Source organism: Diabrotica undecimpunctata, chromosome 7, assembly GCF_040954645.1.
Source record: "Diabrotica undecimpunctata isolate CICGRU chromosome 7, icDiaUnde3, whole genome shotgun sequence".
NCBI classification, from domain to species: domain Eukaryota; kingdom Metazoa; phylum Arthropoda; class Insecta; order Coleoptera; family Chrysomelidae; genus Diabrotica; species Diabrotica undecimpunctata.
The window spans coordinates 129,711,990-129,735,845 of record NC_092809.1 but is presented as its reverse complement, the minus strand read 5'-3'; the positions used below and the strand labels follow the sequence as shown (position 1 = coordinate 129,735,845).

At 36.4% G+C, this 23,856-nt stretch overlaps 2 protein-coding genes across 2 annotated transcripts in view; one reads left to right on the top strand and one right to left on the bottom strand.

Annotated features, from left to right (window-relative positions):
- Positions 1-21,085, bottom strand: part of Dnah3 (dynein heavy chain 3, axonemal) — a 547,435-nt gene extending 526,350 nt beyond the window's left edge. The window contains exon 1 of the mRNA XM_072538195.1: positions 20,833-21,085. Within this exon, the coding sequence (XP_072394296.1) occupies positions 20,833-21,046 (214 nt within the window). The 5' untranslated portion in view covers positions 21,047-21,085. The remainder of the gene's footprint in view (positions 1-20,832) is intronic.
- On the top strand, positions 15,805-17,181 carry LOC140446132 (uncharacterized). The gene is given in 1 exon segment (XM_072538663.1): positions 15,805-17,181. A coding segment is annotated over 1 exon segment (1,377 nt).
- Positions 21,086-23,856: the final 2,771 nt, after the last annotated feature.

The window sequence follows — 23,856 nt, the reverse complement described above, 5'->3', positions numbered from 1 at the left end:
ATTTAGGTCATTTTATCGTATTGTAGCGAGATTAAATAAAACGAGCGGTTCAAATTTATATAAATATATTTATTTATAGTTTACAGTTCGGTTTTCTCTTATCAGCTAACCTCACTCCTAACAACGTTACATATATATAATAAAGTTACTTTTCGAGAACATTCTGGCGTTGTCCCACCTCTAATTGTCTCCCGTCCGAAGGACGGGCGCTATTGACATGCCGACTCTAGCGTTTTCTAGATTCGTCCTTCTAAGAATTATGACGTATCGGAGATGGGCTATTTCGTTACACTGCTCCCCTCTTAAATCTGATCGTCCCGATCAGCAACTCTATATGTAGGCACAGGATGGCGGAATCTACAGGACTCTCCAGCTCTGCATGAACCCTTTAGAAAGAAATAACAGTCTACTGACTTTGAAGGATACGATCTCATCGGGTTAATGCAACACACAGTAATTCGTACGCCGGTTTCTCGGAAGATCACTTCAAGCATGCTTCTGACAATCTTCCAGTCCAGATTATCTAGTGCATGGCCTATCTTGGGTAAGGCCAAATTCTTGATGTCGTAATTGCACACAATTCTCTTCAAATTAGTTAGAGCACGCCATATATCCTCGTAGCTCGCCCTGTCTTTATACGACTTCCTGGTCACCATATACAGCAAAGATCGAGAACCATCTTCTAATCTCAGTACTCTTCCAACTTTAGGTTGCTGGTTTTTTAACTCGTCCAAACGACCGAATTTCTTATAAAATACGGATGAGATTCCGTTAGTCATCTCAAGATCTTGGGCAACACAGTGGGCTAGAGAGACGTTATGCGGAACACTAAAAAGATCCTGCTGAACTTCTGTGGTCACGCCGAATCTAGCACTCTTTCTCTCTGCGTAATTTGACATAAATTCATTAAAGCTTGGTCGCCGGTCATCTTTGATCTCGTGTTGAAGGGTTCGTGCTTCTTCTGTTTCATTTGAGCCAGCATATGGTGCAAGACGATTTATGTGAACTACTTTTGGTTTACCTTTCGGCAACTTCTTAATTCGGAATATTACGTCATTTATTTTCTTTTTAATTTCATATGGACCTTCCCATTGTCTTTGCAGTTTGGGAGACAAGCCTCGACGACGTTGCGGATTATAAAGCCAAACAAGATCACCTACTTCATAGCTTTCACTCTTACATCGAGAATCATATTGATCTTTCATTCTGTCACTGGCTATCTGGATGTGTTGTCGGGCAAGTTCATGAATGTTGTTCATTCTTAACTTCAGGCGGTCGACATAATCTTCGCTTGCAACATGTTCTTCGGAAGGTCTGCAGCCAAACTCTAGGTCGCAGGGCAAACGAACTTCACGACCTAACATCAGGCAGGTTGGAGTCTGGCCTGTAGTTTCATTCACGGCCGAGCGGTAGGCCATTAGGAATAAATGAATATGCTGGTCCCAATCTCTTTGATGTTCTGATACAACCTTGGATAGGTGTTTACCCATTGTTCGGTTCATTCTCTCCACCATTCCGTCTGATTGAGGATGCAGGGGTGTCGTTCTGGTCTTATTGACACCAATCAATTTACAAACGTTTTGGAAAAGGGTTGACTCGAAGTTTCGCCCTTGGTCGGAGTGGATCTCCAAGGGAACACCAAATCGGCTAAAGAATTCTTTAACAAGTACCTCTGCAACGGTAGCAGCTTCTTGATTTGGTATCGCATAAGCCTCAGTCCATTTCGTAAAATAATCCATGGCTACCAGGATATATTTATTTCCATCATTTGTCTCTGGAAGTGGACCTGCAATGTCGATTGCTACTCTTTCCATAGGACTACCAACATTGTACTGTCTCATGGGTGCCCTCTTTTTACCAGCTGGACCATTACTGGTTGCACACAGTTCACATTTCCGGCACCATCTTCTTACATCATCTTTACAGTTCACCCAATAGAACCGTTCTCGAACCTTTTGCAGAGTCTTCGTGATACCAAAGTGTCCACCTGATGCACCGTCATGCAACTGACGCAATACTTCTGACACTTTACTTTTAGGTACAATTAACTGAAGCTTAGTTTCTGTACCATCATCGTTCTCAAAGGTTCTATACAGAAGATCATCTTTCAGCACTAGGCAATTCCATTGGCTCCAGTAACACTTGACTTCTGGACTACATGCACTAATGTCTTGCCAAGAAGGTCTCTCACTTCGACGCATCCAATCCAATACTCTTTTTATACATGGATCATCTGCTTGAGCGTCTTGTAGCTGTTGAGGCTGCCATTGCTCATTAATGACGGTGGTTCGTCTCACGGGGCAAAGTCGTTCTTCTAATTTAAGACAGTGATTACAATTTGCACTGCACGGCCGTCTCTAAAGGGCATCAGCATTTGAATGAACTCTGCCAGCCCTGTGTTCGATCTCGTAATCATATTCTTGTAATCGTTCTAACCATCTTGCCATCTGACCCTCTGGATTACGAAATTGTAGGAGCCATTTTAGAGCAGCGTGATCCGTGCGAAGAAGAAACTTTCTGCCATACAAGTATTTATGGAAATGCTCACAAGCCTTCACTACGCCTAGCAATTCTCTTCTGGTAACGCAATAGTTTCTTTCTGGTTTTGACAAGACTTTGCTAAAGTAAGCGATGACTTTCTCCTGTCCATCTTGGATTTGGGAAAGAACAGCTCCTATTGCACTGTTGCTTGCATCGGTGTCCAACACAAATTTTCCTGCCTGTCTAGGGTAGCTTAAAATCGGTGCGCTGATCAGAGCCATTTGTAAGTGTTCAAAAGCTCTTTGACACTCTTCGCTCCATGTATATTCTTTGCCTTCTTCTGTCAACTTTGTTAATGGCTTGGAGATATTGGCAAATCCTTTGACAAAACGGCGGTAATATGTACATAGGCCAAGAAAACTTCTAATTTCGTGTTTATCTCTTGGTACTGGCCAATCCTTAATTGCTGCAAGTTTTTCAGGATCAGCTGTTACACCATTACTTGCTACAATATGTCCCAAGTACTTCACTTCTCGTCGAAACAAGTGACATTTCTTCGGACTCAACTTCAGATTCGCTGCTCGCAATCGTTGAAAGACTTCTGTTAGATTATTGGCATGTTCATCGAAGGATCTTCCAACTACAATTACATCATCCAAATAAACCAGGCATGTTTTCCATGTTAGACCTCTTAAAACTGCATCCATTAATCTTTCAAATGTGGCCGGGGCATTACATAAACCAAAGGGCATAACTGTGAACTGCCAAAGCCCTGATCCTATCGAGAATGCGGTTTTTTCACGATCAGCTGGCTCCATGTCTACTTGCCAATATCCACTTTTCAGATCGAGTGTGGAGAACCAACGAGAACCAGAAAGTGTATCCAAAGTATCGTCTATTCTGGGCAAAGGATAACTATCTTTTTTAGTTACTGCATTGAGCTGTCGGTAGTCAATACAAAAACGTGTTGAGCCATCTTTCTTCTTTACTAGCACTACTGGTGATGTCCATGGACTATTTGATGGTTCAATTACCCCTTGTTTGTTCATATCTTTGATGATGTCTTCGGCTTCATCTCTTTTCGCAAATGGCAGTCGTCTAGGTTGTTGTCTGATTGGCTGGGCGTCTCCGGTATTAATTTTATGCTTTACTATGCTTGTTTTGCCATTATCCTTCTTATCCATGGCAAAAACATCTTGAAATTCTATCAGCATAGACTTCACTTTTTTAGTTCGTTCATCATCAAGATCTTGGCACGTTTTAATCATCGTCTCAACAAGCTCCTTTGGATACTTAGATTTCGACGGTTTCTCATTAGTATTCATGGAACAAATCGAAGCCACGGGAACACAATGTCCGATCAAAGTTCTTTTACTTAACTTAATAGCAGTTCCCTTTAAATTCATAACTCTTACAGGAACGACATCTCGAATTCTCACCAAAGCTTTTGCCGTTAGGAACTCGGCATTATTCACATCTTCGACCATCCTTAAACTTCCCTCTCGGGAGTAACCATCAGGTCTGGTCATCAAAATTTTCTCACTATTACCGGGTATTGTTACGTCACAAGTAGTTATTAAGCTGATAACATCTTCTTTGTCTTCATGAAACGGCAACTCTTCACCACTGATCTCGAGAACTCCATCTTTGACATTCAATACAGCCCCAACTTTCCTTAGTAAATCCATCCCCAATATGAACTCATCGGAGATCTCTGCAATTAATACTGTATGTTTCACTGTGGTCTGGCCAATGGATACTGACATATTAGCCTCGCCATATGTATTAATTATCTCACCAGTTGCTGTTCTAAGCTTTACTGTTGCAGGCAATAATTTAAGATGGCCTCGTACTACTTCTGGCCGTGCAATAGTTCTCGTTGCACCTGTATCTACCAAAAACGATCTACATTTATTATTGATACGACCCTCTATGTACAAGCTATGAATTCCACCTGAGGACGTAATGTTCACAGTTACTATGGGGGCTGTGTTTCTCGAGGTCGGCAGTTGCCCCTTGTTGTCGACCCGTTCTAGTTTTCCGACTGTTGTATCATTTTCTTGCAATTACGGCGAATATGACCTACGTCACCGCAATTCCAACATCTGGGCTCGCGTCTCTTCGGCATCGTGTTACGAACTACTTTTCGTACCATTTCTTCCAGACGTTCATCGTTTGGTTCGTCGCCTTCTTCGATGGTTCTTATTCGATGGCTCCGTGAAGTTTGACTAGCTGTTTCATGTTCCAAGGCAATAGCGAGCGCTTCATCCAGAACTTTTGGTCTTGCTAGTCGTAAAGCTTTCTGTAATTCACTTTCTTTTAACCCATTGACGAAGGTATCTACAGCAATTTCTTCCAAAATGTTGTCTGGTACTTCCGGATAAGCCAACCGCACTATACGAGCAACATCTGCTTCAAACTCTTGTAAATTTTCACTTGCTCGTTGAATTCTACTTCTTAGTTGCGCCTTGTAGACTTGTTGTAGATGGGCATCTCCGTAACGTTTGTCTAGTCGAGTGAACAAGGTCTGGTAACATTTTTCTTGACCCTTAGGAATCGATCTTAGGATATCTGCAGCATCACCTCGTAAAGCAGCAGTCAAGGAAACAGCTTTTTCTTGTTCTGTCCAATGATTGGCTGTCGCAATAGCTTCAAATTGTCTAAGGTATATGGACCAAGAAGACTTTCCATCAAATGGTGGCAATTTGAATCTCATATTATGTGTTGTTTCGTCTCTAGGTGATTCTTCTTTCACTACCGGATCTAAGGCTATTGTATTAACTGGTGGTAACACTTTTGTATTAGTTATCATGCTCTCTAATTGTTTGATCTTCTCTTCTACGTTGTTTACATTCTTCTGTATGTTATCGAATGTTCTTGTGACTTCTTCAAATTTGTCATTGTTTTGATTACATACTTCGTCGAATCTTCTAGACATATTTTCGAATTTCTCGTCGTTTTGTCTAGCTATTTCTTTAATAGTTTGAGACGTTTCATTAAATCTTTCATCATTCTTTCGAGAAGATTCTTCAATCATTTGAGACGTTTCATCGAATCTTTTGGAAACAGTCTCGAATTTATCATCATTTTTTTTAGAAGATTCTTCTATCATTTGAGACGTTTCATCGAATCTTTTGGAAACAGTCTCGAATTTATCATCAGTTTTTTTAGAAGATTCTTCAATTTTTTTAGAAGTTTCTTCTATCTTCATTAAAACTGCTTCTTCCGCTGACTGAACTTGGAATGTCTCTGGGTCATCTCCATTCTTGTTAAGAACATTCTTTAGTCGTTCTTGGAGGATCTTCTTGGACCCGTTGCAATCTTCATCGCGTTCTTCTAGTTGCTCCCGCAACTGTTTTACTGAGAGTTGTACTAGCAGCATCTTTCTTTAGGCACACACGTACTTTTTTAAATGTTCTTTCGTACAAAGGGCACTACCGAACTACGCGGATGTTCCCGACGAACAATACTTTTCAAAAGTTCAAAAGTCTTTTCCAAAAATCACTGCTGAATTTATTTGCAAATCTCACACCGGACACCAACTGTAGCGTGATTAAATAAAACGAGCGGTTCAAATTTATATAAATATATTTATTTATAGTTTACAGTTCGGTTTTCTCTTATCAGCTAACCTCACTCCTAACAACGTTACATATATATAATAAAGTTACTTTTCGAGAACATTCTGGCGTTGTCCCACCTCTAATTGTCTCCCGTCCGAAGGACGGGCGCTATTGACATGCCGACTCTAGCGTTTTCTAGATTCGTCCTTCTAAGAATTATGACGTATCGGAGATGGGCTATTTCGTTACAGTATTTTCCTCGATTTTACAGGATGTCTACAAGCAATATATACAAAAAAAAAGAAATTAAATTGACGAGAATCAGAAAAAAATGGAACACAATAGTATCTACAGAAAAATGTCAACGAAAACAGCACAAATTATGAAACCACGGAACAGAATCGTGTAAAGAACTACTTCTTCGGTATGTACTGTATTCGCTGCAGAAGATTGGCTTTAATCAGGGATATTTTCACTTTTGAAACATCTAGAGAGTTGCGACAAACCTTTCCTTCAAATATCTGAGCTACAATACGCGTTACTTCCAAGATTGTTCGTCTGTAGACACCAACAATTCAAAAGAGTAAATTTTTCATGCCGCCTCTACGCCCCACGCTTCCACCCCATAGTATAGTACACTCAACACGTGACTTGGAGAAGCATAGGAAGAAGACGCGTTTCCTGGTTGAAGAACCTGAGAGAGTGGTTTGGTTGTAGCTCAAGGCAATTGTTCAGAACAGCTGCCTCGAAGGTCAGAATAGCCATGATGATTGCCAACCTTCGTCGCAGAGATGGCACTTAAAGAAGAAGAACACGTGACTTAAGCAGTTCCACTTAATATGTGTTATTTTATCTACAGAACGTGTAATCTCTGTTCTGGCTCTTACAGCAATATGTGGAACACTATATTATATCTGTTAATCATAACATCGACCGCTTTATGGTGCACTGAGACCTGAGTCACTGTGATTTAGTATCACTAGGGCAGTTTTTTTAATTTCCAATTGTACGAGAAGTATAAAAAAATAATCCACAAGGAAACTGAATTCCTGTAGCTGACTGTATACCATGTATCACAAAATTTATTTAAAAATTCCTTTATAGAAGGTATAATATTAAAAACCCTATCGCGCTACATCACAGAACGTTTTCGGAATAAGTATTCCATCATCAGTGCTATCTGGATGTACATGTTAGAAGCCCCATTATTTAACTTTCTAAACTAAGATGTTTAAGTAACAACAGGAATAGATAACATGGCAATGTAAGGCTCCACTGAAGGATGCTAGTCCTGAGACGAAATGTTTAGGAGGACTTGTTGATAGCAATGTATTTAGTGGCTTAAAACATGTACATCCAGATCCATACATCCAGCACTGATGATGGAATAATAATTCCGGAAACGTTCTGTGTTCTAGTCCGATAGGGTTTTTAATATTATACCTTTTATAAAGAAATATTTAAATAAATTTTTTATAAAAAAAATAGTTAATGGTAGAGATGTAATATCTTTCATAAAAATAGGTAGGCTTAGATTGACTGGGCATGTGTCGAGATCAAATGAAAATTACCCACCCAGACGAACCCTATTAGCGGCACCACTAGAAAATATGACTCGATGTAGACCAAGACTGAGATTTAGGTATGGTGTGGAAGAGGATGCGAGGAAGATCGGCGCAGCTGATGATGATGATGACTAGGACTGTTTTTTTTTTAGTAAGTATTAAGGTTTCTGCACCGTAAGTGAACACTGGGAGCCAACATTATTTAAGACAACTTCCGTTTTAGACAAATATTTTGCGATTTGATTGAATTTATATATCGTACTTCTGTTTGCCGAAAGCTGTCCATACTAATTTTAATCGTCTTTTTAAGTTTTAAGCTGAAAGTCTCGATCTTCTTAGCATTTTACGTTACTACTCTTTCCATCTGAGCCTTTCAACTGTGTTTTCTTTTACCCAACGGTTGCGCAGTTATTTGTATTATATTTGATTCTAGTGCCCGGGCTACTGCCTTGTAGATTGTAGACGGATTTGTTTGTTTGTAGTAAGAATATGTTTTTCGCTTTTGCTTGTATATGTTATGTAGCTCAAAGTTATATCTGCTCCTTTACATTCCGATTTTACGTTTCATGTTGTTTAAAGATAGAGAGATCTTGGAGTATACAGAATATACAGAACCTTAATTCGCACTAAAATTGATTACGACATCTAAATCAGCTTGCTAAACCCTAATACGAAATCTAGACATGTTACACATTACAATCATCCGTACGTATCTAGGAGTATTCAGATCCAGCTCAAACAACCACTCTAAAATGAATTACACGAACTGATCCTTCCACTTATGTGTGTGTGTGTGTGTGTGTGTGTGTGTGTGTGTGTGTGTGTGTGTGTGTGTGTGTGTGTGTGTATGGTTGGAAATATGACTGCGGATTACTGGATCCACTTCGATGCGAACAACTGCTTTTGCCATACTCAGCTATGACTTCGGCTAAACCTAACAACTGAGTATTTTATCCTATTAATTCCAATTCATTAACACAAAATATTACTTATAAAAAATCCTCAACCTATTACTTATACAATCAAATTGCTAACAGGAAATGTCGAACTTACAAAAACATCTAATCTTCCTTCAACCATTCCACCATATGTCAAAATTTTACTCTTTGAAAAAACAGACTTATTTGCAAATTGGACAAATACAATACGCTTTATTCAACACTCAAACAATCTTTCCTAGAATTGGTTAATCCAAAGCGATTCAAAATCATTTTATATAATATGGATGCTTCCAAAGACAACAAGGGTGTTAGCTCATCAGTCACCACAATACAGACTAGCATAAAAATATATGTACTGCCTTCAAAAAGAGAGTTATGATCTGCACAGATTCATTGCCATTTATAGATAGCATCAAGAATATAGTCAGCGATCACTAAGTAGTCAATAAGATCAATAAATAAACAACTCTTACCAAGATCTAACCGCACTGCAAATTTCTGTAACTATCGCCTGGGTACTTTTACACGCCGGGATATCTGGCAACGAAAAAAAGCATACTAAGGGCCCACGCGCACTAGGGAGCCGACATTATATGAGCAGCCAATTATATCAGCCAATCGACGGCCAGTTGTCCGTTTGTTAATATGAAGCGAATATAAATGTAAAGCGATATCGACGTGGAAGGCTGGTAAATCGCCCTCGCAAATTATGTTGATAATTTCTTGCCATCGTTGTGTTTTCCCTTCTCGATCTCTGTATTCTTCAGAAGATATATCCTAAATCGCCTTTTACGTTGTGGATAGGTAACAGGCACGTTCTAGTGGCTGCCGCAGCCAGGCTGCCTCTAGGCTGCCTAGTGCGCGGGCTTCCGTAAACCATCAGGGTTTGAGTGGCTGGCTGCAATAGCCAGGCTGCCTAGTGCGCGGGGCCCTAAAAGCCTAAACAGATGCCCAACTTGTGAAAGACGTTGGAAATTATCTAAAAAATCTAGTTTTCAATAAATTGCAAATTCAATGAACACAGTCAGAAACCAGGTAGAAAACAGGCTATGCTTTAACTTCGAAGGAAACATGAATTTCAGCTTAAAAGACTTAAAAGCACATAAAAGAATTAAATAAAAAACAAAATAAAAATAAAACAAAACAAAATTTCGTCGTCGTGGATGTGAAGAGAGCTAACCCACATTTTCTTAAAAATGAGCTAACTGCAGCATCGCAATCAGAAAGAAAGATTTTATAATATAGTGAAGAGATCTAAATGAATATGTTGTTTCAAATGGTTTATATTCTATAAGTGTGTAAGGACGCTAAGTGAATTCACAATCCTTATTTTTTGAAATGAAGTGATCTATGCCACTTACCACCACCGAGTACTGAAAATATTGTCAGTAGTGAACAGAGCTTATTAGACGCTTGAGCGTAGTGTGCAAATAACAACAGACAGATAAATTATTACGGCAGTCGATTAGTCACCTTATCGTTAGCTGGGGTTTGCTGTTAAAGCAAAATCTCATGGTACTCGATTGTAACAATTATTAAATTTATTTTATTTGAAAGCTTCTTTGTCTGCGAGTAGTTATAATCGTAAGATAATTTTATTGCTGTTCATTTATATTGATATACAATTTTTATGTAATTGAGCTTAGGTTTAAGACAAGTGGGTGTACGTGTACGATCTACAGATGATAATAATATTTCTGGGTACATTGATTTGAGTGTAATATCTTGTTGCAAAGAAAAGCTTAATCAAATTAAAAACGTACAATGTCGTATTTATCACAAATAGTAATAATAAAATAATAAAATCCCAGATAATCAAAAGGAGGTAGTACGTAATCACATTAAATCACTACCGGTGATTGATTCTCACTATTGTCGAAGTTCAACCAAAAGGAAATACTTAACTTCTGGTTTATCTGAAAAACGACTTTACCAGGATTATTTAAAATACTGCGAAGAGTATCAGGAAGATGATTCAGTGTCGTTTTATTATTATAAACATACATTCAGCACCGAATTTAACTATGGTTTCCATAAACCAAAAAAAGACCAATGTAGCTTTTGCACGCAATTCACAAAAAAAAAACCGAAGACGAAAAAGAAAAACATCAAGATGAATACAATTTACATCAACTTCGAAAGAACGAGGCTAGAGAGCATAAGAAAATTGACAAAGATCGTGCTAAAATTGATAATATTTTCAGCACCTTCACTATGGATATGAAAAAGCTTTTACTGACTTCCCAATTAGAAGTGGGGCAATTATATTATAAACGGAAACTAAATACCTATAATTTTACGGTGTATAATCTCAAAACTACTGTTGCTATTAACTACATGTTGCATGCATTGAATGGTACAAAAGAAGTACAGAAGTAGCTACATGCTTATGGAACATGCTTTCTGAGCTACCATCTGAAGTGAGTGAAGTAACATTTTATTCTGATACTGTAATAGGCCAAAATAGAAATTCCCTTTTTTCTGCAATGTTTATAAAAGCTTTGTCTTCTTTTGATAATTTGCAAATTATTAATCAAAAATTCATGGAATCCGGACATTCCAAAATGGAATGCGACAGCGTTCATTCTGCGATTGAAAGTAGGGGACGAAAAATAAATATATATGTGCCTGACGGCTGGTACACAGTGGCAAGAACAGCCAAAGTAAATCACCCTCTACACGTCGTTAAGGAATTAGATTACAGTCATTTTATAGATTTTAAAACTTACAGCGAAAAATTAATTATTAACAAAACAAAGACAGTCGATGGCGATGTTATGAAGTGGCTAAATATCAAATGGCTGCAATATCGAAAAGAACACCTTGATATAATCTTCTATAAAACACAACTTAGTCAGGTAGACTTCAAACAATTGTGCATTCGTTGAAACACTCGAGTTGACAACAATGTTTTCAGTGAGGTTCCGAAACTGTATCCTTCTGCTTTAGGAATAGAGCCTAAAAACTAAAAGATCTACAAGATCTTTGTAGGTCAAGTACTAACCCAGCCAGATACCATGATTACTACCTCCGACTTTTAAAACCAATAGAGAGAATCGCTGCAGACGATTCGGAATCCAAGTAGCGATAAAATAATTTCTGTATATTCACTGTTAAATAATATTCAATGTTAAAGACTAAAAACTAAATTAAATTTATTATACTTTTGTGATATTTTTGTATCCAAAATTAAACATTTTAAGCATAATATCACCTTGTATTATTTAATTTCGTAGACTTAGATCTTTTCACACAACAAAAAACCAGTATGACTCGTGAAAAGTTATCTAGTGGTGAATGGAGCTAAGTGAACGAAACCCTTCTACCCTCATATAAATCAATGTTTTATTAGTGTTTGGTTTAGTACAAAGTAGGTAACAATTTGTTTGATAAATCCTAAAAAAATTTTAGGAATAGTTCAATGAGCAGGAAAGTTATAAGCTAAAATGTATTTTTTCCTGGACATGGTAATCTAAAATGCTCATTATCTCGAAACTGACTTTTGTTGGTTAGCTCTCTTCACATCCAAGGCGACGATTTATGTATTTATACAAATAGTACTAACATTCTGATAATAGGAAAATTTTGTCTATAAATCTACAATCAATAATAATTAAAATTTAGTCGATTTTAAAAATAAACACTGCCAAAGACATTTTTCAGGAAAAAAATTTGAAAGGCAATCAATATTTTTTAGTGCAACCGTAACCAAACTTATATTCATCTTTGTTATTTCCTTTTTATAATATTTGTATGTACTCTTAATTATGTATCTCAATTTTAATCGTCCTAGTGTCAATGACCATAAGAAATACTGATTTAAAGACAATTTAAATAAAAAATATAAAAAGATAGAGAGGATTAATTAGATTTGGTTAGGATTAATGCCATTGATCCTTATGGGAAACCGGGACTATCGACGTCTTGTAGAGTCCTAATCTTGTTTTTTGAGATAAAAATTTGTTATAACAGATATTTTGACCTATATTTGCAATTATACTTTTATTTTTTCTGATAGGTGTACTCTCTCACAGCTACGAAGTCTCGATCATTACTAGTGAGATCTTAATCAACATTCCCACCGTTGGTGTGTCTGTATTAGTAGGCATTAACTTAGTTCGACTTGTACTTTGTACACAAATGATGCACAATCAACTATTATATACAATATTTATATATAAAAGTATACTCGACAAAAGTATAGAAGAAAAGTAAAGAAGTGGTAAAAAGGAAGGTACAAAAACTGGAATTAATATAAGAGAAATAGACACATAATTAAAACACGAGAAACACAACACAGAATCCTAAATCCAAAGGTATATCATCTAATCGAAGAACAAGAAGCAGTACCTGTAGGTATTTTAACATATTTTGAATTTGTTAAATTTCTAGAGATTCTGTTATGAGTTCCGACCTGATTAGTAGTTTGTATATAACAGACAAATTATGTTTTTTTTTATTCTAATACGGTTCTTGTATACAGCAATTACCAAAGCTAAAAACGACACTGCGCCAGCCGATTTAACACAATTTATTGTTCTCATCAAATCTCGTCATTATGAAGACCCGCTATGTCCCCTTCGTGTCGGTCGTGCCATGAAACTCAACGACTACTTTTATGATGATTACAAGACTTGTACCACTTTTTTAGTAAACTCTAACGACTGAACTCGTCAACGATCTCTGGGCGAGAGATCTCTTAAAATACAGATAAAACCTTCGAAAACGCCAGTATTTCAACGTGGCAATAGTAGCCACTATTGAAATTATTAAAATTACACGTTATTAATTATGTAAAATAATCAAAAAATATGTTACGCAAAAGTGAAAGCTACGAACGAATATGTATAAAATAGTTAAAGCAACAACAAAAAAATGTAAAGATTTTGATTCCCTAATTACACCTTTCCATATGGAGGCTTAGTGGTTTTATGATCCCATAGTTTGTATATTGTTTAAAATCTTTTGCAGATACTAATATACTGCTTCTTCACTAATCTGACTGTTACATCACTTCTTCTTCTTCTTCAAGTGCCGTCTCCATCAATGGAGGTTAGCGGTTATGGTGGCAAACGTTTGTCTATCTTCAGCTGTTCTTAAGAGTTCCTCAAATCCAAGTCCTGTCCAGTTTCTGATATTACGTAACCAGGACAATTTTTTTCTTCCAATTCCTCGCTTTCCTTCTATTTTGCCTTTTATTATCAACTGAGGGATGTAGTATTTCTCGTTGCGCAACAAATGCCCTAAATAACTGGTTTTTCTTCTTCTGACTGTTCTCAATAGTTCTTTTTCTAAATTGAGTCTCGCTAGTACTTCTTCATTTGTTTTTCGTGCTGTCCAAGGAATTTTTAAAATTCTACGGTACACCCACATCTCAAATGCCTCGATTCTATTCAGGCTCTTTATTTTTAAAGTCCATGTTTCGACTCCGTAGAGAAGAACAGACCAGATAAAACATTTTACAAGTTTTAATCTCAATTTAATATTTATATGTGTATCGCAGAATAGAACGCGCATCTTAAAGAAACTATCCCTAGCTTGAGCAATTCTCGCTTTAATTTCTTGTTCTGGGTCCAGCTTGCAATTAATCCAACAGCCAAGGTATTTGTATTGGTTTACCTGTTCTAAAATATTCCCATTTATTTTTATAGGTAAGGGGATATTCTGTTTTCTTTGGATCACCATTACTTTTGTTTTTTTTTCGTTGATCTTCATTCCAAACTCTCGACAAGCATCCTTAAGGTGGTCTATAACCCTCTGTAAGTTTGTGTCTGTATCAGCCAGTAGGACAGTGTCATCTGCATATCTTATGCTAGATATTGATTCTCCATTAATTTTTATTCCTGTGGAAAGGTTTTCCAAGGCTTGCTTGAATAGTAGTTCCGAGTAAAGATTGAACAGCATAGGGGACAGTATGCATCCTTGCCTTACTCCTTTATTTATACTAATATTTCTAGATGTATGATCGTCGATCCTAATCTTGGCACTCTGCCTCCAATATAAGTTCTTAATTAGTCGGAGATCTTTGCTATCCAAGTTGATGCTCTGCAAGGAATTTAACATTTTATCACTTCACATCACTTCTATCACTATCACTATATAACATCACTTCTATAATTCTATTAAAGAAGCCTGTTCCTGTTTATCTTTGTCTTAACTCTATATAATTCTTAACTACATTTTTACAGATATATCATTCGATCCAACTGCTTCATCTGCCTCTCTTTGTTTTTGTAATGCTGAAGCAACTTCCTCGTTTATTAGTTTAGTCACGAGTGATGTTGCTATCACCGCTTGTTCTACTGCTTTTCTGTGAAATTCTTCGTTTAATAAACTATCAAACTATTTCTTTCAGCTACTTCCGAGTTTTTCGCAGTAGTATTTTATTCTCATCACGTAGATATTATTTAAAATCAGCCATCCATTAAAATAGCTAATGAACTAACTTATTGATACAGTTTTCAGCTTCATTCTTGAAGCTTCAGCTTCAACTCGATGTTACCATGGCTAAACAGGGAGTACACGTGGACACATCGCGTCTGTTGCGAGTAGCATTGTTAAGTGTCTCTGCATGTGTAAGCATTAGAAAGGAGACATCTTTTGAGAGAAGAGAGCACTTAACTGCCATAAAAAAAAAATAAAAAAAAGGAAAGATCAATGGAAAGATGGCAAGAAAAGTGGAACGGCATGTTATATGTTACCCAGTAGACTTAGATGCTGATCCCGAGCCTAAGACACTGGGTAGAATGTGGTCACTGGCGACTGGATTACTTTCTGATGCAAGGGCTCACGGGACATGAGTGTTTTAGGACATATCTTCCTAGATTCAGAAAGACAGATACAGATAAATGCCTATACTGTGAATATTCTGACATTGTTACACACACAATGCTGGAGTGTAGTAGATGGACAATGGAAAGAAACAGAATGTATAGAGAAACAGGTATTAACCCTGTGACTGTGAGAAAGATGATCGTGAAGATGACGGAAGTAAGGAGGGATGAAATAGTGTACACAAGTACATCCGAGCAGTCATTAAGAGGAAAGAAGAAGAAGAAGAGAAACACCAGCTGAACAAACGACAGAGATATGATCTAGATAAGAGAATGCAAGTGTCGTTAGGCTTGCAGCAGCTAACCCACTTTGGGAGTACCTACGGGGCGTGCTATATAAGAATATTGTCATTTATATATAAATTACAGTGATCATTATCCTAACTAATATTTTGGAAAAACTTGAATATTAACATTCAAAATGAAAAATCAATCAGTGAATAAGATACTTCAATATGAGTTTGTAGCTACTGATCCAACGAATAATCTTCGCAGACACATGTTCATAAGTACTTCAACCGACGATAATGCGACTGCTAATACTAGGATAAAAGAAAAAGAAAAAGAAGAAAGAAAGGTGCTTGGCATTGTTAGTGCGGGTAATTTTAGCACAGATGAAACCGATGAAGTCCTTGGGGATAGCGAAGAAAAGTTCGTTAGAAAGTCGAAGAAACTAATAGATTCCAGAAATGTTGACGGAAGGATGACTATCGTATCCCAAGTTGAAGGCCCAAGAGAAGCATTATATTGCAAATATAACGAGGAGTATGATTATATAGCCGTTGGATATACAGATGGTGTCATCAGGATATATCAAGCTCTTACCGGAAAACACGTGTTTACTTTAGAAGACGACGATGTGAAGAACGTTAGAGCCCCTTGAACTTGCATCAAGCACAGACCGGTTTCAAAGGTCTATCCGATTACGAATTGTTACACAGGAATATATGCTAACGGTTGCGTAAAATGCTGGAGCTATCATTTCAATCAATGTCTCTATACAATAAAAGAAAAACGGCAAACCTTCGGACTGAGCTATCATCCAAGATTCCCAAAATTTGTTACGTATGGCGATGATCTTAGAGTTCATTTTTACGACGAAGAGACCAGAACTCAAGAAAAAATTTTGGTTCCAAGCGAATTTCCAGATAAGCACGACGGCCACATGTCGAGGATTTTTGCCGCCTGTTTCCATCCCAAGAATAACTACAAATTAATCACAGGCGGATGGGACAACGTTGTCCAATTTTGGGGTCTCAGACAACCTTACGCCATAAGACACATATCCAATGTTCACATTTGCGGCGAAGGATTGGACATCAACCAGAAGGGTACAGAGATACTGACTTGCAGTTTTCAATCAGTGGACCCGTTACAGATTTGGGACTATGCCTCTGGAAAGAGAATCGTCACTTTAGAACCAGATATTTTTACGGCAAAATTGTATTGTGGAAAGTACGTGTCCAAGGATTTCATTGCCATGGGTGGTGCAGATCCCCATCTTCTCAGAATTGTTGATCTCCAAACCACAGGAACAGCTGCAAGTCTAAATTTTCTCCCAGGATCTGTATATAGCCTTGATATAGGCCCTCCAAAGAAAAAAGTTCAGGAGAAAGATCGAAAAGAACCAGAAAGCTCAAGAGTTAAAAGCGACATATCTACAGTACCAAAACTTTGCTTCACTTCTACTAAGGGTTGTATCAGGTCGACTTTTATTAGATTGCAACAACTACAAGTATGGGTTTATAAAGTGTATTCGTTCTTTTATAAGCAAATACATTATTTGTATAATAAATAAATAAGTATAAAAAAATAAATATATAAAACTACCCTCACCTACTTATACACATAAGTAGGCGAGGGTGGTTTTAGTTGGTAGGCAGGATAACAGGAAGGCATCCGTTTGCAGGACCTCCTTCTAGGGGAAAATGAGCTCGAATGAGACTCCTCTGTCCTGAATCTAACGTACGGTATAGTTATAGATGTACGGTACAGAAAGAAAAAAAAAGCTTCATGTAGAAGACGAACTAAACACTAAAGACAAACTTGGGAAAGCTCTGAAACTCAATATGATAATAGTACACAGCAAGTTAAAAGGGAGATTAGTCATCATCAATCAGCCTTTTCTTTTCCACTGTGGAACTTAGGGTTACTCTAGAATTGTTCATCTATCTTTGTTCTACGTCTCTGCTATTCAGTTATCGCAATTATCTTAAGATATTGCGATACTAGGTCCATCGTATTGAGGGTCTTCAACGTGTACTTTTAAAGATCTTGTCAAATATATGTTCTAATTAATCACTTTTTATACAGTTTTCTCTTTTCGTTATTCTAAATTTTCTTCATTTCTGAATTTTTCCTGAATTGTTTTTCAATTAAAGTATTCAATCATTTTTTTATAGTTTTATTCAAAGTACACATTTCCGTGAAGGATAAACAGCTATTATAGTTTAGACACATCATCTTCAGCATCATGCCTATTTTCGAAACTCCGGCGTCCAAGTACCGCTTCATAGCCTGTTTTGGATTGACCTAGATGTGTGTTAAGATCATCTCCTAGTATTACTTTTTCCTCTGGTGAAATATATTATACAATAATCGTTAATAGATAACCGTCTATAAATTTAATGATATTGAAATCAGCAAACTAAATAATAGAATAACTAATAGAAAAAATATTATTAAAAAATTCCATTGTCCAAGTAGTCTTGCTAAACCCATGTGCATGTATAAAGTTTGTATTTGCCGTCTCAAAGGATTTTATAAATCAGCAACATTGTCCTCACAGCTACGGCAGTTACCTGAACCTTTTATTTTGACATACACACACTTCCAGTTCCACTTCATTAGTCCCTTTCGTCCCGTCTGTTCACTTCACTTCCTAACAATTCTTGTACATGTCCGTATTATATTAATATTACCAAAGTAGGTAACAACTTCGTGGCTCAGAAACATCCGACAATGGACAGGGCTAAATTTTGAACAGCTAATAAGAACAGCTGAAGATAGAGAAGATTTTAAAATTGTAGTAGCCAACCTCCATTGAGGAGAGGGCACTTTAAGAAGAAGAAGAAGGTAACAACTCATCCAGCTATTGTAATTTTATATTGTACTACTACATTTAATACTGATATTTTTTGCTAATGGCTTTAAATGGTACGGGAATAGACTGAATATTAATTGAATTTAAAAGGAAGAAGATTAAATATTTTACAATTAAGCCAAAATACCACTGAAGAATATACAGAAAGAGAAAATAATAAAACGAGAGAAACAATGAAAAGATATTAACATACAAGACACAACATAAGAATACTTATTAAATAGGTAAAAAAAAATAAAATTCACTCTCCGAAATATATCCTTCTAATGATTAAAGTATGGCCATACTCGTAGGTATCTTCCTTCTACAAACGTGATAACACTATTGAAGTAAACCTACCAATAACATTTGAAAATTCAGAGTAAAATGGCAAATGTATCTAATGATAAAGTTAAGTTTTTAAAGGGATAAACACAAAAATTAGTCAACATGAAACAGAAAAAATATGTTACTATCTCTAAATTCTTTATGTAATATCCGGATTCTTCTGATCTTCGTCGTGTGCCCTGTCGCGGCGCTACATTTAATACTTGTTTCGGTAATATATCTTCTGTCGTTCTCTGCACAAGATGGTACCATTTCAATGGTTTAGTTCGAATTTTGTCTACGATCGTCTATTTTATGCTCTATCTTCATTATCTCCCTGATATGGTTGTTTGTTATTTGTTCTCTCCGGGATTAAACTACAGATATTCTCTAAAAATCAATTTTGTGGTTCTTATAGCATTTGCTCTGTTTTTTTTATTTATCAGGCTTCAGTGCCGTATGATAGATACTTTGAATTATGACAATATACATTGTTTGTTGGTTTCTTGTTGTTGGATCTTGTATAGTCTAAAGTACCATACTCTAATATTTCTAAACCCAAATATTTATCGCTAAAGTCACGCTTAGGCTTAAATGTATTAGAAAACTACGAAGAACCCCAAAACTTAAAAGTAGAAAACTGAAGGAAGATGATGTAGTAGAGAAACTCCAATAGAAAATATCTGAAAACCTTGATAAATTAGACACTAACATCTATGAGATCAGCAAACAATGGAAAACATTAAAAAACTGTCTCCTCGTTTTATACAAAGAGATGTTAAAAGACCCGATAAGAAAGAAAGATAATTAGATGATTGAAGAGATATTAGACATGATGGATCACCGGAGACAAACCAAGAATAAAGATAGTCACAAATACAAAATCATTAACAATGAAATCAGAAAAAGATAAGAGAGACAAAACAAACTTATTTTGAGGAAAAATGTAAAGATATAGAAGATCTTCAGAACAAATATGACTTATTCAACCTACATAAAATGGTAAAAGAAATGGCACGACTGCAAAAAAGAAACCACACTACAACTATTTTAGATATGAAACTATTGACGAAAAACTTAAACAATGGAAAGAATATATTGAAGAGCTGTTCCAAGTTGAAAGAGATACATCGTTAGAAGAAAATAAAACAAGTGAAGAAATTATAAAAGAAGAAATACTGTATGCACTAAAGAATCCAGGAAACGAAAGAAGCCCTGGACAAGATCAACTACCTATCCACATCCTTAAGATAAGAGAACATGAGTATATGGATGTTGGTAAAGCTAGTTAATAAAATTTATCAATCAAGTGACATTCATTTGTCTCACAAAAAAGAAAAAGTTAGAGAATGTAGCGACCACCGAACTATAAGTCTGATGTCTCACACACTTAAAGTGTTGTTTTAAAGCTATTTTTTTGTGACTTCTTAATATAATTTACTATTTTTACTGGGAATAAACCACAATTGAGTGAGGAAAAGAGGTAGGCCAAAGCACGACTTAAGGACCAGGTGGAAGAAAACTTACATCTTTTAAGAGTACGAAATTAAAAAACCAAGGCGAAGAATAGGAAGGAATGGAAGCTGATCCTAGAACAGGCCAAGACCCACAATGGGTTGTAGAGCCAATGATGATGATGATGATAAAATCACAATTTTACTTTAAAATAAAGTTCAGTTTTCACTTCAGAAATCGTTCTCAAAATATAAAACTTTGTTCAACAAAAATCACAACAGTATGAGATACTAGGGTGATCAACTGGGACAATATATTGTAGCAGTGAGGAAAATTAACATTAAGTAATACCTAGACCGAAAAAAATGGAGAAAAAGAAGTTTAAGAAATGAAAAAGAAGGGGAAGAAATGTTTTAAAATGACCAAATAATCCACACCAAATAAATTTTAATAATAAACATATAATTTAGTAGTATACAGAAATTGTTAAACTTAGATGCAAAGATATAGCTCTAATTAGAACAATATAAAGGAGCATAATGAAATATTCTTAACTTTAATTTTCTATATAAAATAATCACTTACCAATAGTTTCCGTCGGCTTAAAATACATCTGGATATCTTTTTCAAGAACAGCTTTGGTCCAAGACTTCTTGGCAAAAATAGGAGGATACTCATTTTGCTTTTTTACTCGCTCTAAAATATAGTTCGGTTCAGTTTCTCCTTCAAGCTTGGCATCCGGTAGCCACGGATCAGTCGGGATTAATCTAGGACCGTATTTTTGGTGCTTTGATTCCATTTTCACCGGCACATTGAATTCAACACGACCCTATCACGTTTTGTCAATACCGGAACTGTCAAAACCGTTAGAGATAGGTTGTCATGGAGATATCAAAACACATAGGCATAGCTCGTTTAATTTTCATTTACGTCATGAACGGTCATAATTGTGACTTTCATATTGGCACCAAGAAAACAAATTTTATGATTACCTAGTTGTTAATGATTAAACATCGAAAAAAAAATTCTAGAAGTCAAAACAGCGTATTCTTTTAACCAGCTCCACGTCGAGAACTTCCTAGAGAAACTGAGGTCCAATTTTATTCATCTTGGTGACCATAGGTGCAGCAATCAGCACTTCGCGAATTTTATGTTAATTATGTATTCTCATAGAAGTCATGCAGATTAGTAGTGACTTTGTTGCTGTTTTTACTTGATTTTTATTAAGTTTGTTCTTCCTTACTTAAATATGTTCAACGGTAATTTAGGGGTCATCAATTACAAACACTGATTCAAATATTAGATAATACTATAAACATTGTTAAAAAAAATGTGTTAAGTGTAAACTCTTCTATGTAACAAATAAACCAGCATTTTATTCAATATTTCCTGAGTTTTTTTAGGTTGTGAATTGGTGATGAATAAATGAAACTCTTCTGTTTTGTGTAAAACTTAAGAGGTCGCTGGTTAAATGATAATAGATAAATAATTATAAAGTAAAAATGCGATATTTTGTTTGTGAATAAATTAACGACAAATAGCAAACACAACTGTAAATAAATTAGGAAAATAACTGGTCTTACTCATTATTGATGTTTGTACAAAGAATATAGACTTACCCTTTGAAATATTTTAGTCGTTGCCAAGGAAATCTCGTTGGTACCGCGTCGGGGCGCCCGCCGACGCTCGATGGCGAGAACCTATCATACACTAGGTCAGTTTGGTTCGCTGTCTTGAGATGAAGTGTCTTGAGATTGCAGGTCAGAAAAGAATCTTTTGGCCGTTGGGTGAAAGAGGGTACATCAATAAATCACCCTAGTGTATTGTGATTTTGAATGCGATAATTTAAGTTAATTGAGACCGTAATACGAAACCGTACACACGTGTACATATTTGTGACACAGAATACAAAAGAGAAGTCAAATTCTCCGCACTTATAACATAATACATGAGACAACCAGTTTAGCAATTTTACGAAATAACAGGAAACAATATATTTTACCAAAGTCGTTAGAACAGTATTGAATTAGATAACATTACAGTACCGTAACAGAAATATTAATAGTAAAAATATGAAAAGAAATAGTACATACTTTCCCAAACATCTTCATAGAAGCTATATAAAACATGACATATATTTACATCTTAGATAATTATCTAGTTGGAGAAATGCTTTTAGTGTTTCTGTTTATTATTCTTTTTTTGTTTCTGTCATCAAAAAACTCAATTTGCAATCAATTCCTCATCATGAAGTTGATTTATGAATAAACCAAGTATTTCATTGTGATTACTGTGCAGTAGTAATGGTGTTTTTTAAAAAATGGTGCCCCCAAAATGTATGAGCTCACTATTCTCAGCTGTACACTATTTTCATTTCTTCTTCTTGTAGTGCCTATCCATTTCGGATGTTGGCAACTATCATGGCAATCTGTATTTTGCTGCTATGGCTATAACTGCTGCTCTGAAAAGATTTGTGGTTATTCTGTTGAACCACGTACGTAGATTTTTTAGTCAGGAAATCCTTCGCCTTCCTAGTCCTCGTTTTTCCTTTACTCTTCCTTGTAGAGTTAATTACAGCAACCCATATCTTTCTCTGTTCCTCATGATGTGACTGAGGTATTCGATTTTGGCTGTTTTTATTGGGGTTAACTCTCGGGGGAACCTGTAACCTCTAAAGAGCGTGTCCCCAAATGGCGGAAAGGGGAATGCCCGACCCGGTTTACCGGTGGGTAGGAGGGAAATAAAATACCTCCCGTGGACCAACAGGTAATTCACCGAATGATTGCCGGTATAAGCAATCCCCCACTTATGACCAACAGCTGCGGGCGGATGAGTTAATAAGTGAAAGGGCCACTCTTTTCTCCAAGGGATGGGAAACTGGTCCTAAAGGCGGATGAATCGAAAAATAGGTCAACGGCGTAAGGATGCAGAAGGCAACGGGGAACCACTGCATTAAAGATTCATAGAGTACCCCTAGTAAAGTCATGAATGGCAAACGACAAGTAGAGTAAACAAACTTACTGATTATGGAGCACGGAATCCAAGATCCGGCAGGAGAGTAATAACTGTAGATCACAGGGCCTCCCAGGTCGTAAACCAGAGAAATCCCTGTGCATTTAAGACATTGAAAATAGCAATCTGGAATGTCAGAACTCTATACGCAAGTGGTAAATTAGCGAACGTACTGCTTGAAATGGAAAATCTCCAAATTGATGTTTTAGGTATAAGTGACATACAGTGGCCTGGTTCAGGCAAACAAATTACAAATAATGGAACCATGTATTATTCAGGTAACAACGAGGTCAATCATCGCTATGGTGTTGCTATCTTAGTTGCAAAAAAGGTCAATTACTCTGTGAGAAGTTTTACTCCTTATTCTGATAGGATCTTATCAATACAACTTCAGTCTAAGAAAGGTATAGTAAATTTTATTCAAGTTTATGCTCATATGGCAGATAAAGATGACGACGATATCGAACTATTTTACCATGATTTGGAACAAGTCTTAAAATCAATGAAGAAACATCACACTACAATAGTAATGGGCGACTTTAATGCCAAAGTTGGCCAGGGAAGAGTGGATGGATATATGGGGGAATATGGTCTAGG